General features: G+C 43.2%; 1 protein-coding gene across 5 annotated transcripts in view; it reads left to right on the top strand.

The window, feature by feature from the left end:
• Nucleotides 1-15,012, top strand: part of adar (adenosine deaminase RNA specific) — a 57,794-nt gene extending 42,782 nt beyond the window's left edge. For 4 of the 5 annotated variants that reach the window (XM_084053413.1, XM_084053409.1, XM_084053411.1 and 1 more), the window contains exons 16-21: nt 4,939-5,066; nt 6,022-6,204; nt 8,288-8,400; nt 9,557-9,684; nt 10,218-10,331; nt 12,529-15,012. In XM_084053413.1, the coding sequence (XP_083909539.1) occupies nt 4,939-5,066; nt 6,022-6,204; nt 8,288-8,400; nt 9,557-9,684; nt 10,218-10,331; nt 12,529-12,871 (1,009 nt within the window). In that variant the 3' untranslated portion in view covers nt 12,872-15,012. The remainder of the gene's footprint in view (nt 1-4,938; nt 5,067-6,021; nt 6,205-8,287; nt 8,401-9,556; nt 9,685-10,217; nt 10,332-12,528) is intronic. The other variant, XM_084053412.1, reaches the window with a different exon arrangement.
• The last annotated feature ends 982 nt before the right edge of the window (nt 15,013-15,994 follow it).

Below are 15,994 nucleotides of genomic sequence, written 5' to 3'. Positions count from 1 at the left end.
ATTTGTAAAATATTTCATTCCAGGGACCCCCCCAGAAGCAAAGATTTGAGTTACAAATGTTCACTTAAAAAAAATATGCATTCAAAGATTTGCACACATTTTCACGATTTTTTTCAAAAATAGCAGATCTACAAGCTGATAGCGCGGCACTATGAGCTTGCATATCTGCTATTTTTGAATAGCCCAAAGTATAAAATATGACTAAAATCTAAAAACGATGCCTTCCCAGATTGAATGGGTCAATGTATCGGGATCGAGGCAAAAAGGTTGAAATGATGGCGATAACTCATTTGAGGTACATCAGGCATGACATCAGGGACGAGGCTGTACCCGAGTGGGTAGAGAGGCCGTCAGAAGGTCGTCGGTTCGTGGCTGGTCCCCCCCCCCCCCCCCAGTCTATGTGCCGAAGTGTCCATATAGCAAGGCACTTAATGCCTGTTTCCCGAACGCTGTGTTAATGGCACTTAACCCACTGTTTCTAATTAGTTCGGATTGGGAGAGGGTTATGCAGAGGACAAATTGCACTTGCCATATAGTTGCTGTCGGGCCGAAATCTCTTATTTTAACTTTTTTCCCCGTAAATAAACACCCTACTTGATCATAGTACAGCGTCACACAAAAAGTGTCCAAAATAGCAGATCGATCTGTTATTTTTAGCGGCGCTGGCGCCGCTCTATACATAGTATCTATACATAGTATAGAGCGGTCCTGCTCTATACCTGGCTTTTCCGTCAACGTTCTGATTGGTCAGGTCTGTCAACATTCTGATTGGTCAGGCCCGCCAAGGTTCTGATTGGTCAGGTCCGTCAACGTTCTGATTGGTCAGACCCGTCAACGCTCTGATTGGTCAGACCCGTCAATGCTCTGATTGGTCAGACCCGTCAACGCTCTGATTGGTCAGACCCGTCAACGCTCTGACTGGTCAGACCCGTCAACGCTCTGACTGGTCAGACCCGTCAACGCTCTGACTGGTCAGACCCGTCAACGCTCTGACTGGTCAGACCCGTCAACGCTCTGACTGGTCAGACCCGTCAACGCTCTGACTGGTCAGACCCGTCAACGCTCTGACTGGTCAGACCCGTCAACGCTCTGACTGGTCAGACCCGTCAACGCTCTGACTGGTCAGACCCGTCAACGCTCTGACTGGTCAGACCCGTCAACGCTCTGACTGGTCAGACCCGTCAACGCTCTGATTGGTCAGACCCGTCAACAAAGTGATTGGTCAAGCTTCACGTGACACATGGCTATAAACACATTATAAACACATATCGATGACAAAATGTATCAAAGGCGCCGCTACCTTCACACAGGGTGTGATTTTTTTAATTCGAATCCCGAAAAGTACGAGTTTTGGACGTATGAGGTTTCCACCCGACAAAGACGGTATGTGCAGATGTACAGTGGCTGTACTGTATACGCCAACAACGACTACATCAGCCTTGACCTCACCTTTGACCTCTACATCATAACGTCTCTTCTCTCTGTACTGGTATGTAAAGCCCTTATTCCACTGGTACATGGACTGCTAAAGTCTCAGCTTTTAAGCTAAACTTTAGATGCTATAAGAGGCGATTTAAGGTCATGTGTGGTTTGGTATAGGGGTCCCTCTCCTTCCAAGGAACCTCAATACCATTGCAATCCTTTTCAGTCTGAAGCTTATGGGTAGTTGAATTGTAGAAGTCTTTTAAAAATTCATAGCTTTATTTTGAGTGGTCTGCCATTTCGGGGAGACCAGTAAATAACTTATGCTTACATTAAATTTGGGAGCTTTTTCATGCATTTCCTGCAGTGGTAAAATGAATAATTCATATTTGATAATCTGGTTATGGCCACAAGAACTGCTGAAGTACAACCACAGTCCAATGTATTAAAGAACTTGAATTACATGAAGCACAGCTTCACAATATGAGCGAATTCAACAACACGAAACATGAAACGACAGCTTACATGCTCTATTAACCACGTGTGTGTTCATTTAAGCTTGGTTGCACGCCGCAAAATTGCCGATATACTAGCTCTTGTAGGTTCGTAAGATCTGCAATTTTTAGGCTTTACGGTTAAAAATGTTGTTTTAGTAAAAACGACATGCATGAAATCTCCATCCTAAAATGTTGACATCCTCACAAGTATAGTAATACAAACCTCTTGTGTGTGTTAATGAGAAGCAGATAGCAGACAGTCCTCAGGCTGTCTGCTGGCCATGGCATTTAATGCTCTCATCCCTCTCGTTCTTTTCTCGTTCTGTCTCTCTCTATCTGTCTCTCTCGTTCTGTTCTCTCTCTATTTGTCTCTCGTTTTGTTCTCTGTCTCTCATATTATGAGACACAGTGTCTGTGGCGTTTGTCCTTAAGGTCCGTTCGTTCACGCAGGGGAAACTCTGGGAGATGGGACGGTTGGACGGTTGCCGGGGGAAGGGAGGGCTGGGTGGTTGCCAGAGAAATTCTTGCCGGAAGATGGGAGGCTTGGATGGTTGCCAGGCAACCAAATTAAACAACCACTTTTTCCTCCTACTGTATATATATTTAAAGCTGCACTATGCAACTTTCCTCTTCTATCCCGGATTTGAACTTGGTTTCCTGTACGCGTGCTGACATTTCTACCATTGAGCCAATAGAGCCTGCCGGCTTGCTCAGGGGATAAATTGAATCTTGAGCATCAGGTCAAAATTTGGGTCAGATCCTGTGTCTAGGTAAGACATGACCTTTGACACGATCTAAATGTCTCAATAGAAGAGCAGGTAGACAGAATACAACCACCCCAATTGTATAAGTTATATTGTATTAATAAGCTCTACCATACAGATTGGCCAAAATTACATTTTTTTTTTTAAAGCTATAGTGCCGCTTTAATTAATTAATGATTATTATATTGCTCTGGCCAGGACTACATTTATTTGCTCATGGAAAAAAAAACTAAAGAGTGTACAAATGGAACCACATGGACCCGTAAGTCCATTTGGTTCCATTTGTACACACTCAGAGTTACACACCTGTAAGGGGCCATTTGGAACCCCCTCAAATAACCATGACGGTCCCCGAACCTCAATTTGAGACCCCACTGGTGTAGCAGTGAGCCAACATGCACAATATCAGCACCCTGACTCTGTTGGACCGGAACGGAACGGATCCTTCTTTAGTATAATTGGTAACACCCATGAATGAAATAAGGAAGAGGCCCATTTGCTTTCCATTTTGGCTGCTGTGCATAGAGCCTATTGTGTGTACTATCCAATGTATTTTTACATTTCTGAATCAGAGAATCCAGACCGTATCCTACTAGAATTTACCGAGAGTAGATTTCCTAAAAAATGTTACTAATATTGATCCGCGAGAATCAAATACGTTGGATTCACTCTTGTTAAAAAGCAACTCGTATTGAATGTCAGTTTTGTTCTGTTCCTACCCCTCCTAAAAGTCTGTATGACCTAATATTATATTATACATATTTTATGGAGTAATTGTAATCCTGCCATATGAATGGTGTTTCAAACAGCATCTACTATATATAAGGACACATTTGTTATGCTTAATTGGCATTAAAGGTAGGGTAAGTGATAGTTTTTGTTAAAAACAAAACGTTTTTTGTGAAAAGGTTAAAGCACTATATTCTGATAGTACTCATTGCTATAGAACAGGGGTACTCAACTAGATTAGGCAGGGGGCCACAATTGTAAAATGACTTTAAGTCGGGGGCCACACGACTGTGTTTGTGGTTAACCTTTTGACCTTTTGTGCTATATAGGACACAACAATGGCCATATTATGTCCATTATGGTAACTTATTAGGGCCTGCTTCATACTGTATTTATGCCTTTTGATTGAAAGGATCATTTCTGTGCCAGTCCTTTATAATGCACAGGCTTTGATGGCAAGCCATCAAGGTGAAAGTGTTAGTATGAAGGAAAGGTTTTTGTATGTTTTTGAGCATCCGACTGATAAGAGCACAAGCTGTTGAATAGCTGTGTTGAGAGTTAGATCATTATTCAGCCCAGGACGCATGAGTCATTCTGTTTAAAACCTACATGTGGATGAAGATGTGGGAGATGGACAAAATCCACTCAACTAGCTAATGGATGCAGAAGGAGAATTCTTCCTTTGGTGTAATGGAGAGCAGCCACTCAAAACTCGGAAATGGCTATAAATGGATGGCATGATGATGGCGTGAAATGCACTCAAAACTCATCTGTTGTGCTCTTTAACGTTGATATGCCACTGAAATGTGAACATAGTAACTTGAAAAGGTTTGAGCACCACTGATACGTGTGTGTGTGTGTGTGTGTGTGTGTGTGTGTATAGCAACATACGTTTTTCAGAAACCAGATTTGCAAGACATTTTGTCCTTGATCAAGACACTGATCCCCTAACTGCTTCTTATGAGCAGCTTGGTGCCTTGCATGGTTTCCTTTGCCATCGGCGTGTGTGTGAATGGGTGAATGTTTTGATAAAGGCACAAGCTATGTTGACTAAAACTAAGACAACACGTAAAAACTGACTAAAATGTTAGGGAGGGACTTGCAAAGAAGTGATCTGGTAGAACTAAAAGACAAGTCATTTTATGTTTGGTTGCGCTCGGGTGTTGCGCTCTGAAAATAGTCAATCTACAAGCTCACAATGAGCTGTAAGCTTGTAGATGGGCTATTTTCAGCATGCAACTAAGTATAAAATCTGCCATTACGACGCCATCAAGGCCTGCCAAAAACTGTTTTGTTGACAAAATCAACTGTAGATTTAGTCGTCAAAAACATTTCAGATGACTTCAAATATGACTAAAACTAAATTAACTATTTTTTTCAAAAGACAAAACTTAGCTGTCAAAATGACCACTGGGTACGAAAGCTTAGATGGAGAACCGCTACATACTAACTTTTTATTCCCTTTCTCTGCATTCCTTTGTCTGTTTTCCTGTATCTGTCTCTGTGTGTGTCTGTCTGTCTGCAAGCACTGCCCCCTGTGGAGACGGAGCCCTGTTCGACAAGTCGTGCAGTGAGACAGGAGACGAGGGCGACTGTCACCAGCCGCTGTTTGAGAACGCCAAGCAGGGAAAACTGCGCACCAAAGTGGAGAACGGTGACAACTTTACACACATGACTTAACGCATTCAACTATACACGTTCCAACTTTTCACATTATATATTTAAACTTGACGCTATACCAAACGTACCTCTATAGGACCACGCTCTGGTGCGTTGTCCAAATAAAGTGTTCATTTATTCATTAAAGGATCCCCATTAGAGACACATGAATGAGCCTCTAGTCTTCCTGGGGTCTTGAACAAAGCAAATACAATACCAATGTACTAAAACTACAAATTATAGTAGAATAAATCCAACAGTCCAGTCAAATTAAACAAATAACAGTTACATACTTGACAAGTTACTTGCAAGGTATCTCTTGATGTGTTTTTTTTAAAGTAATTTTGTCATGGCTTGTACTGCTCCTCTGGTGTTGTACCCATGTTCAGAAGTCATGTGTAACTGTTTAGCCAAGCTAGACGGCTTATTGGTGCTAATAATGTTCCGCAGTAGATTTAGAAGACTCACCGATAATTTCTGTTCAACCTTTAGCCATGCCAGATGTTCACGCATATAGCTAATACTTGTCCCGTATGAACATCCTAGTGCCAGACGAGCTGCTTTATTCTGAGCAACCTGTAATCTTTTCAAATCAGCGTGTGTAGCTGATGACCAGATTACAGGGCAATATTCTAAATTGGGACAGAACTAAAGAATGAATAACTGATTTCATTATAGAGGGAGTGATGAGAGCGGAACACTTCCTAGTCATCCCGATTCCTCTTCCCATTTTGACGACAATATCGTCTATATGTTTAGAACAAGATAAAGAGCTATCAATAGTTACTCCCAGAAGTTTTATTAGTGTACACTTGTTCAATTTGTGTGGCGCCAATTGACAGTTTTAACTGAGGATTCTTGCCCAACACGTGTCTAGATCCAAGCACAATGGCCTTTGTCTTAGAAATATTTGATACCAATCCATTCATAAATGTCTGTGTGTGTCTCAGGGGAGGGGACCATCCCGGTGGAGTCCAGTGCCATCGTGCCCACGTGGGACGGCATCCAGCACGGGGAGAGGCTCCGAACCATGAGCTGCAGTGACAAGATCATGCGCTGGAACGTCCTGGGCCTCCAGGGGGCGCTACTCAGCCACTTCCTCCACCCCATATACCTGAAGTCCATTACCCTGGGTTAGTACCTGACTCTACTACTACTATATATGTACGCATGTGTCTTAAAGGTCGGTAATAGACCCCTTAACAGACGACGTCATACTGGCTGCGTGCAGCCAGTATGCGCGCAACGAAACCCATTATATCAGGTCTCGTTAGGACGCGTCTCACTAGCCAACACACACAAGAGGGGGTTGGGGTGTGCTGAAACCAGTGCACCCCGAAACAGGTTGGGAATTGATTGCGTGAAACAATCACCTGTGCGTCCAGGCTCAATGTTAGTAAACAAATAATTGGTCTATGCACAGCAGCCATATTGTAAGACATTCACAGGTGTTACCAATGATACTAATGAAGGCTCTGTTCCATTCTGGTCAGACGGAGTCAGGGTGCTGATGTTGTGCATGTTGGCTCACTGGAAACACTCCCAAATGGCCCTCTACGGGTGTGTAACTCTGAGAGTGTACAAATGGAACCAAATGCACCCTTACGGGTCCATTTGGTTCCATTTGCACACTCTCAGAGTTATGGGGGTTGTGGAAATCTGAAATTCAAAAATCTGAGAACTACTGTGCTAGACTAAATGGAACAGAGCCTTCATTAGTATCATTGGTAACACCTGTGAAGGAAGTGATAATATGGCTGCTGTGCATAGAGCCTATTACTGGTTTTGGTCGTCTTTTTAACCACTTAAACCCTCTAGTATACTTAGTAAACTGGACCTGAGTTGGCTTTATTCTGTCTACAACCAGCGGTGTAAAAGTAACTAAATACATTTACTCAAGTACTGTACTTACGTAAAATTGAGGAATTTTTACTTTACTGGAGTATTTTTTTAATCATTTTTTTCAGTACGTTAACTTCTACTACACCCCTGAGGCAAATGTTTGTACTTTTACTCCTCTACAATTATTTGAAAACTTTAGTTACTAGTTACTTTGTAGATTTTGATTATTATTACAAAACATACAGTAACCACTTGGGCCCTATATACGTTTCGGCCATTTGAAAATAGCAGATGTAGATCTGCTTGTAGATATGCATTTTGTAGATTTGCATTTTCGAAAGAACTTGTAAAATGGGACACTCTGCATAATTAGTACTTTCTGCTTTTGGTACTTAAAGTACATTTTGATAACAATACTTTTGTGTATTTTTTTTATTCCGGACTTTCACTTGTAACAGAGTTTTTCTACATTGCAATATTGATACTTTTTTTCTTAGTAAAGAATGTGAGTACTTTTCCCACCACTGTCTACACCAAATCTCTTCACCAAAAACATCTGATCTGCAAGCTCACTGAACTAGATTAGCTATTTTTGGCTAATGTCCCCCCCCCCCCCCCCCCACCAGAATATGTATGCTGGGGTTCTAGTTGTAATGGCGATAGCAAATACCGGAATAAAGTATAAATAGCAAATGCTGGAAAAGTAAAAAACATGGCCACGAAGCAAGATCTCCACAAAAGCTTAATCAACTAATATGTCCCACAGCTGGCTCTAAAAGGCACATGGACGGCACTCACAACTAGATATTATGTAAGCGTATCTGAGAAGACGAAATTTAGATTTTCTTTTGTGCAGTATATCCTTTCATTACTAGTTTCTCTTGACGAAAATTAGTTCTAATAAAATCATCCATACACGCAATAAATGTGTGATTTTTTTAAGAAGCTGATGGACTGTATTTCATTTTTATATTACTCCATGTTCCAATGTATTTCAATCCAAAATATAATGATTCAACACAATGTTGTTGGATTACATTGCTAAATGTTTACGCTTGATCTAGTAAACTGTAGTCATTCCTGACATTCTGGCTGGGATGCTGCCACCAGTTGACCAAACGATTAATACCTTTGCTGTCGGGTACGTCCAAAACCCACTACTTTTTAGGAAATGGACGTTATGTGTTCCAATGGATCCAATGTAGTTATTAGTCAAAAGCTCTTAATACTTTTTATACAAGCTCACAAGCTTCACAAGGCTACTTTGTCGACAAAATAGGGCATTAAAACGTTGAAATATGGAGATACACAAGGTTTCCGTCCGACAGCAACGTCATGATGAATCAATGTCTTTTTTTTTTTTTATCCCTCCAGGGTACCTGTACAGCCATGGTCACCTGACCAGAGCGGTCTGCTGCCGCCTGTCCAGGGACGGAGACGCCTTCGCCAAGAGCCTCCGCGCCCCCTTCACCCTCAACCACCCCGAGGTACGACCATTAGTGATGACCATTCCAACCAGCATGTTTTATTTTGATGGCAACTGTTGTATAATCGCAATATTTGCATTCGAGGGTGGCTTTACTGTGACTTCAGTGATGCTCGTGGAACCTCTGCTCTGCCTCGTTCCTGACCACACCACTGGGCGTGCCGATAATCACGATAACGCACACCCTCTTATGTAATATTGCTTAATTAAAATAAACCATAGACCAGGGGTTCTCAAACTTTTTTTTATACCACGACCCCATATTTTGAGTGTTTTTTTTGTTGTTTTTTTTTGGACGACCCCATCCCTAGTTCTAGCCTAGAACCACCAGAGTTTCTTGATCCAGCCCTCGATTTTATCTTTGGCCACCGACCGTGGCCTCTTCACGTTGGTCACGACGACCTCACTTCTTTTTTTTTCGTTGATACAAAAAAAAAACTTCCTGGGACCCCACTTTGGGTTGCGACCCATAGTTTGAGAACCCCTGCTATCTGACTATAGATGCTCTCATGTTTCTAGTAGACCAGACGAGACGAGACAGCTGGTTTGTTTCGTATTGGCAGTTCGCCATAGGCTAACGATGGCAGGTGTCTTAATTAAAAAATAACTGGATATTATTACGCGTCACCAGACCCACAAGTCTTTCTCATGAGTTCAGATGATGTTGTTTTTCCTCAGGTTGAAACATTAAAGTTGTTTGACGCGTAGAACAGTCAAAAGGCTCTATGCACAGCAGCCATATTGGGAATGAATTGGGCCCCTTCTTTACTTCCTTCATAGGTGTTACCAATGACACTAATTAAGGCTCTGTTCCATTTAGTGTGGCATAGTGGTTGTCTTATTTTAACGAACCCCCATAACTCTGAGAGTGTACAAATGGAACCAAATGGACCCTTACGGGTCCATTTGGTTTCATTTGTACTCGCGAGTTAAGTTACACACCCACCATAAGGGGCCATTTGGGAACCAAAATGGAGTGTTTCTACTTTCTAGTGAGCCAACATGTACGATATCAGCACCCTGACCAGAATGGAACAGAGCCTTCATTAATATCATTGGTAACACCTGTGAAGGAAGTAAGGAGAGGCCCAATTTCTTTCCAATATGGCTGCTATGCATAGAGCCTATTTACTGACAGACAACTCTCCTCTCCTCAGGTTGGGAGGGTCAGCGTGTACGACTCCACCAGACATACCGGTAAGACCAAGGAGTCCAGTGTGAACTGGAGCACACCGGACCAGCTGAGTGTGGAAGTCCTGGACGGAACTAAAGGCAAACTGGACGGGTGAGTTTACTAGTCCTACAGCTAGTTCTGTCTCTAGTTAGCTATTTAAAAATGGCATCAGTCATGACAGTTGATCCTCTGCCACTTTTGAAAGATTTTGACCATGCCAGCTTTTGTAATGGTCACAGAAAATGGTTCAATATACACGAACTTCATGGTACTGCCGTTCTGAATCTGACATAAGGAAACGATAAATCTTCTCGTACGGAAGTCTTCATAATGTTCATAAGCTGCTTGTTGCATTAAAGGGCAAGAACACTTTGGTAGAGGTTTGGGTTGTGTTGTTACTTTGCCATGATGCAACTCCAAAGGTGGGCAAAAAATGTAAAATAATTGCTCCATTGACTATACATGTATAATTAAAATTATGCTCCCCATTGACATTGTATTAAGAGGCTGAGGAGGAGCTTTTCTAGCCCATAAACGAACACAAACAAAGTTGAGTCTGACAATATAGAACACAACCAACCCGGTGCTATTTTTGTTTTTCAATAAAAATGTCAACTTCCTGTCGATTTTGTTATTTTTACTAGGAAGAAAACCCGGACTGGATCCGGGGATCTGGATCCGGATCTTCAATTAATCAACTTTGTTTGCGTTCGTTTACGGGCAAAAATAGCTCCTCTTGAGCCTCATCACGGTAAAATGTAAGTCAATGAGGAGCTTTTATTGGATTATCAATTTCTAATCAATGGATAACTCATTTTTGATTCCTTGCCCAACTTTTGGAGTAACTATCGTGGCAAGGTGACTACACAACCCAAACCTCTACCAAAGTGGTCTAGCCCTTTTCAAGGGCTTTTCAACGCAACGAGAGACGAACGAGCCAAACACAATTCCTCCCCATATTACCACATGGGGGTGAGAATGTGTTGTGCTAGTAGGTAGGGAGACTTGAGCAACTAGTCCAGGGGTCTTCAACGTTTTCAGCCCAAGGACCCCCTAGCTGAGAGAGAGATGAAGCAGGGACCCCCTCTATATTGTATAAAATTGTGTTTCAGATTCAACTTTTTTTTTGTTGACGTTCACTGTTCTTTTTCCCTCTACACCTATGCCTCTTTGCCAAAAATAGCCGATCTACAAGCTCACAACACCTCGCAGCGCGAGGCGTTGTGAGCTTGTACATCTGCTATTTTTTGGCTAAAGTTCTCCTCAGAAAAGGGATGCTAAGGTTCAAGTGGTTAAGGTACAAAAAAAAATAAATCATATCACAAAGATTTGGCGGACCCCCTGTAGTAACTCTGAGGACCCCCTAGGGGTCCCGGACCCCCTGTTGAAGACCCCTGAACTAGTCTATACCCGGTGACGTGCCACCTGCTCATTTCATCCTCCAATAACACGGCATTCGTTCGAACATTGCCCGCCACTGTGTGTGTGTGTGTGTGTGTGTGTGTGTGTGTGTGCTAGTGCCATGGACATGGTTTGAGGATCCAATGGAGTTAGGCGGTTTAGTCGGAAGCGCTTACTTTTCATTGTTTCAATATGAAATGTAGCTGGTTTCTGCCCGAGCGGCCCTCCACTCATAAAACACTGTCTGAGGACACGGCCCCTAGACATTTATAACTGTGTAGCGCTGGTCTGTATGTTCTGCCATTCTGTGTGGTGTTTGTTTGTGTGTGTGTGTGTGTGTGTGTGCGCATACTGCAGCCCCAAAGGTAGGTGACGTCCCCCCCACCGCACCGTGTGATTATGAATCCCACCAACGTTATAGGATAGACTTACCTGTGTTTGATTGGCTCCCTGGCAGGCATAGTTTTACTGAGTTTAAGGTTAGGTTGAGGCATAGTTTTACTGAGGTCAGGGTTAGGTTTAGGCATAGTTGTGTACTGGCCAATCACTGCGGGTTTTGCCTATAACTGCGGTGGCATCCATAATAACGCCACCGCACCGGCTACAGACCCTATAGCCTGCAGGTACCGTAACCGTGACAACAGAGCCCATAGCCCGTGGCCGCGCATTTGCAGGAACTCCGGAACTCGGCAGTTTTTCATGAAAAAAAAGCTTGATCTACACACTTGTCAAATGCCTAGTCGGTACAACGGAAGCGCTTAAAAACGATCTGGGAGTAAAGCGAATGTCCAGCCTCCTGACCACTTCCGTTTTGTCTTTGCACTCGCGTAATTGTGTCCTACTGTAAATCTAATTAGCCGAAGCATAATATAGCTTTTTATCATCAATTGGAAATTCAAAAAATGAATTTTCTTTATTGTGAACGTAAATGACGAAACGTATTTCTTTCTCGGCTTACAGGGCGATGTAGTTCCAGACTTTATGTAGCATTCAGAGTCTGTGGAATAGTAGTCTGGCTATACGAGACTAGCGCATGCACATCCACACCGAAGATCAACATGAAAAATACCAATCAGGAATCGGTCTTGAAAAGATCGATTTGATCAAAACTTTGAACGGCAATGGACAAGTGGAGAAGATGACCCTCATGGTTCCTTGAGAGGGTGTATGGTGTAACTCTGAGAGTGTACAAATGGAACCAAATGGACCCTCCCGGGTCCATTTGGTTCCATTTGTACACTCTCAGAGTTATGGGGGTCCTTGAAATTAAAAAGTTTGAGAACCACTGTGCTACATGGAACGGAGCCTTCATTAGTGTCATTGGTAACACCTGTGAAGGAAGTAGGGAAGGGGCCCAATTTCTTTCCAATATGGCTGCTGTGCATAGAGCCTATTGACTGTTCTACGTGTCAAACAACTTTAATGTTTCAACCTGATTTGTTTATGAGTGACAAATAACTGACAAATAAGCCCTCTTGAATGTCGCTTTCTTTCGATGAAGATCTAAAAGCCCCGTCCCCTCCCTCTTCCCATCCCCGTTTTCCCCCCTCTCAGGTCCAAGCAGGACGTGTCCCGCGTGTCCAAGTCCAACCTGTTCCGCCTCTTCCGGGTGCTCTGCCAGATGTCGGGCCGCACGGACCTGCTGATGCACCACTCGTACGCCGCCGCCAAGCTGGCGGCGCGGCCCTTCCAGCAGGTCAAGGAGCAGTTCTTCCAGGCGCTCAGCCTCCACGGCTACGGCGCCTGGATCGGCAAGCCGCTGGAGGAGAAGAGCTTCGACCCGGCCGACGAGACGTCCGGCGGAGGACACGTCACGCACCGCGTGCAAACGGGGAACCTGTCCGCGACGGGCAACGGCAGCAACGACAACAACGGCGGCGTGGCGATGATAAAATAAAGTGTTAGATGGCGGGGGGAGGGGATAGAGGGAGAACAGAGGGTAGGTCGTAGCGATAGAACAGACAGAATAAAGAGACGGGGGGAGGAGAGAATAGGGGAAGGAGCGATGGGATGGATGGTGTTGTCAACAGACGCTCTGTACATTCATAACCGAAGACAGGAAAACACGAGAAATATTTCCACAAAAACGAACCTTAAAAAAAAAAAACCCAACCCCATGCTAACCACCACTGCTAACCTGCTAGCTGTACCCAGATCAGTTCACTTGGTCAGTAAATGTATATCTGCTATACATGATGTTGTCTCTGCTGTATATTCGCCTCCACGTGTGACCTGCTCCGCCCCAAATCCGTGTGATGTCCTCGTCCGGAGCTCCTTCTAAAAAAAAGTCCGATTCATACTTCGTTGCGCGGGCCGGAGTCGCACGCTCCGAAAACGGCTCGTCTAAATGCTGTTTTGAGTTTTTAGATTGGCTGTTTTCGGCTCGGAAAGCTATTTTTTTTTGGCTCACGTGCTAAAGCTATTTTCGGTTCACAAACTCCGCAGTTTTCGGCTCGCAAGCCACAACGTTTGGATATTTCCGCAGCGCGACACCGGCATGTAACCAAGTATGATGAATCGGACATTTTATTTTATTTTCTAATTTATCCTTTGCAGCGCGACTCGTCTACAAGCTGAGGATGCATCGCGTCGCCGGCTTGTAGATCGTCGCGCAACACGAAACAAACTTTTAAAAACATTTACACCCTCGTGCAATGGAGCGTTGGCGAAGAAATGTTAATGTCGCCAATCTTCATCGTTGGTTAGTTTTGGGAGATTGCATCATCAAATCAAATAAAACTAATGGCAATCCCGCTGAATATTTTGAGGTCAAACAATTTTTTTAGTTCATTTTAGGTTCAAGATCAGTGTAGAAAGACAGAGAGGATAGACACGTGATATAAGACGGTGGGACTTGGGAAACCCGTGTCCTGGCGTTCACTAGGAGCATACGGTTAGTCGCGAGTTAAGTCCACCGGAGGCGTCGTCAGGAAAGACGAGTGATTTGAGTAGAGCAGATCACATAATCCACCCATAACTTCTCTGTACTAATAATTATTATTATAACGTCATTTAAACTACTGTAGAAGAACGTAAATGTTTTCTGTTGATTGAATATTTCTCCTGTTAGCTTGGTTTCTCTGGCTGAGGTCTTCACCAGCTGATCACATGTCCTCCGTGGACGGACGTGGTGGGACATGTCCCTCCATGGACTGGGCCCCGAGATGTCCACCATGGACGGAGATGTCCCCCATGTGGACAGATTCTCCAACATGTCCTCCATGGAAAGAAAATGTCCTCCGTGGAAAGAAATGTCCTCCATAGACGCACATGTCCTCCATAGGCGGCATGTCATCGAAAGACGGCATGTCCTCTAAAGATGACATGTCCTCCATAGACAGACATGTCCTCCATAGACGGGAATGTCCTCCATAGACGGCCATGTCCTCCATAGACAGACATGTCCTCCATAGACGGGATATCTCCTCTATGGACGGGACAAACATGTCCTCCATAGACAGGATATCTCCTCTATAGACGGGGACAGACATGTTCGTCCATGGACAGACATGTCCGCCCATGGACAGACATGTCCACAAACTGGACGGTCGACGTGGTGCGTCCGTGTCCAATATGAATGTTAGGAAGCTGTTGGTGGACACGTCCATGAGATGTGACCAGTTCTTGACCAATAGAATCCTTGATTAGTTAATTAGTTGATTAAGGAGCTGCAGACAGCCAGACACTTGATAAACAGTATATATACACACGTACGTACAAATACATGAACACACGCATGGATATGTGATGAGATCTTACTGCGTATACATTTCTCTAAAGAAATGTTGCGTTCCCATATATACGTGTGTGTGTGTATGTATATGTATATACCTCATGTATATATTTTGTAAATCAATTTGCAGATTTTCTTTTATTTGTTCTTTTTTTTTTATCTGTCTTTTTTCCAAAGTTTTAATGAAAGGTGTGATGTGTTAAAGATGCTTGAGATTGTTCTGGGTCTTTTTTTTACAAAGTAGAAATGTTTAGTAACCTCGGAAAAACAAACAAACACATTAAAGTCTTTCTGTTTGTTCAGTACGCCTCGTTTTCTTTGCATCCCGAGTGAGAGAATGCATCTAAACCCTCTCGTCTCTTATGTCAGTAAAGGGAACGATCCCTGAGAGAAGGACAGAGTTGGAGCCGAGTTAATTGGTTCTAATCACTGGATCTGGAAAACCCAGAAGAACTTAGTTGGTTCGGATTAACTGCACTGGAATCTGTCCCAGGTGTCAAGTGATCCCTGGTCAGACAGACCGTAAAACCGACAGAACTCACTGTCTGTCTGTTGGCAGAAGTACTCAAACTCAAATGTTTAATGTTTTAATGTTTCAAATTATTAATGCCACGAGGTAGAAATACTCTTATAGAAGTGAAAGTACATAAGTGTGGCATCAGAATATACTTGAAATAGTACTCATGCAGAAGGTCCCGTTTCACAAGGTAAATGTTTTAATCTTTTGAAAATAGCAGATCTACAAGCTGACAACGTGTTGTGAGCTTGTAGATCGGCTATTTTCAAATTGCCAAAATTTGAATAGGGCTGTAGGGCTTATAAGTGGTTAACGTATGTTTTGTAATAATTCAAATCTACAACGCAACTAGTAACTAAAGTTTTCAAATAATTGTAGTGGAATAAAGGTACAATATTTGACTTTTGAGATGTAGTGGAGTAGAAGTAACTATTACATTGGAAATACTCCAGTAAAGTAAAAAATAAATAAATTGTACCTAAGTACAATACTTGAGTACACGTACTTACCATCACGTTACTTTCCATCATGACTGTCTTGTCTCGGTCTTGCTGGTCTGAACCAGCTTGGCTGCAATGCTTCAGTACAACAGCAGGTGGCGTCAAGTCAACACAACTATGCCCAGGGGAACTCGGGGTGTGTGTGTGGGTGGTGGTGGGGTCCGTTTTGTGCATACATGCATAAGCAGCATGGCCAGGCATATGCATGTACAGTATGTGTGCATTTAGTGTGTCCAATGCACATATGTGTAAACATGCTATATTTGTTTA

Source organism: Gymnoscopelus microlampas (genome assembly GCF_963454915.1).
Source record: "Gymnoscopelus microlampas genome assembly, chromosome: 3".
NCBI classification, from domain to species: Eukaryota; Metazoa; Chordata; class Actinopteri; order Myctophiformes; family Myctophidae; genus Gymnoscopelus; species Gymnoscopelus microlampas.
Note: the sequence above shows the minus strand (reverse complement) of the source record. Positions and strands in the feature narration are given on the sequence as shown.